The 1,721-nt window shown below is 64.7% G+C and overlaps 1 protein-coding gene across 2 annotated transcripts in view; it reads left to right on the top strand.

Annotated features, from left to right (window-relative positions):
- The window catches only part of OBSL1 (obscurin-like 1), a 16,720-nt gene extending 15,452 nt beyond the window's left edge, over positions 1-1,268 (top strand). For both annotated transcript variants that reach the window (XM_014954668.1, XM_014954667.1), the window contains exons 24-27: positions 59-220; positions 354-458; positions 589-855; positions 1,104-1,268. In XM_014954668.1, coding sequence (XP_014810154.1) covers positions 59-220; positions 354-458; positions 589-855; positions 1,104-1,111 — 542 coding nt within the window. In that variant the 3' untranslated portion in view covers positions 1,112-1,268. The remainder of the gene's footprint in view (positions 1-58; positions 221-353; positions 459-588; positions 856-1,103) is intronic.
- The last annotated feature ends 453 nt before the right edge of the window (positions 1,269-1,721 follow it).

The raw sequence follows: 1,721 nt of genomic DNA, 5'->3' as shown, positions 1-1,721 counted from the left end.
AAACCCCGTGCCCCCTGCACCCCCTCAGCCACTCTGGCACCCTGCCTCTTGCCCGCAGAGCGCCAGGTCCACATCGTGCAGGACTTGCAGGACATCCAGGTGCGGGAGGGTGACAACGCCGTCTTCACCTGCGAGGCGTCGCATGGGGACGTGAGGGGCGAATGGTTCCGGGATGGGGAGAAAATCAAGGTTTCCAGCACGGTGAAGATACGGCAAGAAGGTGGGGATGCAGGTGGCCCCACAACTGGTTTGGGGCTGGGAAGGGGTGAATTCAAGCAATTTGTTTGTGTGAGTTTGTGTGGACACCGTGGGTGCCCATCACTGTGCCCTTGAGCCAGCCTCTCCCTGCCCAGGGACCCGGCATTTCCTGCTGTTCTGTGGTGTGCGCCCCGAGGACGCGGGACTCATCCGCTTCTCGGCTGGGACGGCCACCTCGGAGGCCAGTCTGCAGGTGGAAGGTACCAGCGTGGGGTGTGAGGGCTGGCCGGGCTCCAGCAGCTGGGTTTGGGGTGCCCCAGAGCAATCTCATGGGGTCCCCACGGGAGCCCGCTCACCCCACGGTGCTGATGGCTCCCCCCTGCCCTCCAGCACTGCCCATCCGCATCGTGAAGCCCCTGCGGGACAAGACGGTGCTGGCGCGGCACAAGGCGACGCTGGAGTGCACCGTGTCCCACGCCCGGGGCCGGGTGCGCTGGCTCCGCGGGGACACCGAGATCTTTGCCGGTGACAAGTACGAGATCTGCAACCTGGACTGCTACCGCACGCTCATCATCCACCGCGTGGGCCCCGAGGACGAGGACTCGTACACCTGCGATGCCTTCGATGACCGCTCCACCGCCCGGCTCCTCGTGGAGGGTGAGGGGACACCTGGGGGGGCACACCACTGGGGGGCTGGTGGTGCTGCCATGCCTCAGAGTGGAGGGACATTAGGGATGCTCTCCCCACACCCCAACTGCTTGCAAGGGTCTGAGAGCTGAGGCGGGGGGAGCAGGCTGGATGTGGGACCAGGGGTAAGTGCCCCCCTTGGCTGGGACACCCCCTTTTGGGTGCCCCACCAGCTCCAGGGGTGCTGCAGCTCTCCCTGACTCCCACTGTCCCCACAGGGAGCTAGGAGCCAGGATGCGGTGCCCAGGGGCTGCACACAGACAGACGGAAGCTGCTGCTGGGAGACGGGGTCATGCTTTCCCCGGGATGTAAGGACACACGGACACCATCCCCAGCCTGCTCTGGCCTCAGGGCTCTGCATTAAACAGCTTTTTTTTTTCTGACATGGCTTCTTCCACCCCAGCGAGTCGGGGTCCCGTTAGGAGAAGGGTTGGTGGCAACACTCTGCCTCCCGCCCAGCACCCCCGGGGAGCACAGCCCTCGGGGCCCCCCCACCTCGTCCCTGCCCCCATCCCCACACGCAGGGCTCCGAAAGGCTCTTTACTGTGTGGCCGTGGCCTCAGCAGCGTTTGGCACATTTACAAAAGAGACTGAAAAGGGGGACGGCGGCGCGGCGCTGAGGGGGCAGGGGCGCCTGGCAGAAACATGCAGTTCCCGGGGCAGCGGGGCCGGCCGGGGCTGGGCTGGGCTTGAGGGGGCTCCCAAAAGTAGTAGAGGGGGGCACCCCAGTCCAGTCTCGGCACCATCCTGCCTGCTTGGCCATGGGGAAGTCCTGGCTCACTCCGTAATAAATTAATACAAATCACAGCAAGAGAAATATATACAAGGCGGGAGCC

This window comes from Calidris pugnax, unplaced genomic scaffold (genome assembly GCF_001431845.1).
Source record: "Calidris pugnax isolate Ruff unplaced genomic scaffold, ASM143184v1 scaffold103, whole genome shotgun sequence".
NCBI lineage: Eukaryota > Metazoa > Chordata > Aves > Charadriiformes > Scolopacidae > Calidris > Calidris pugnax.
Note: the sequence above shows the minus strand (reverse complement) of the source record. Positions and strands in the feature narration are given on the sequence as shown.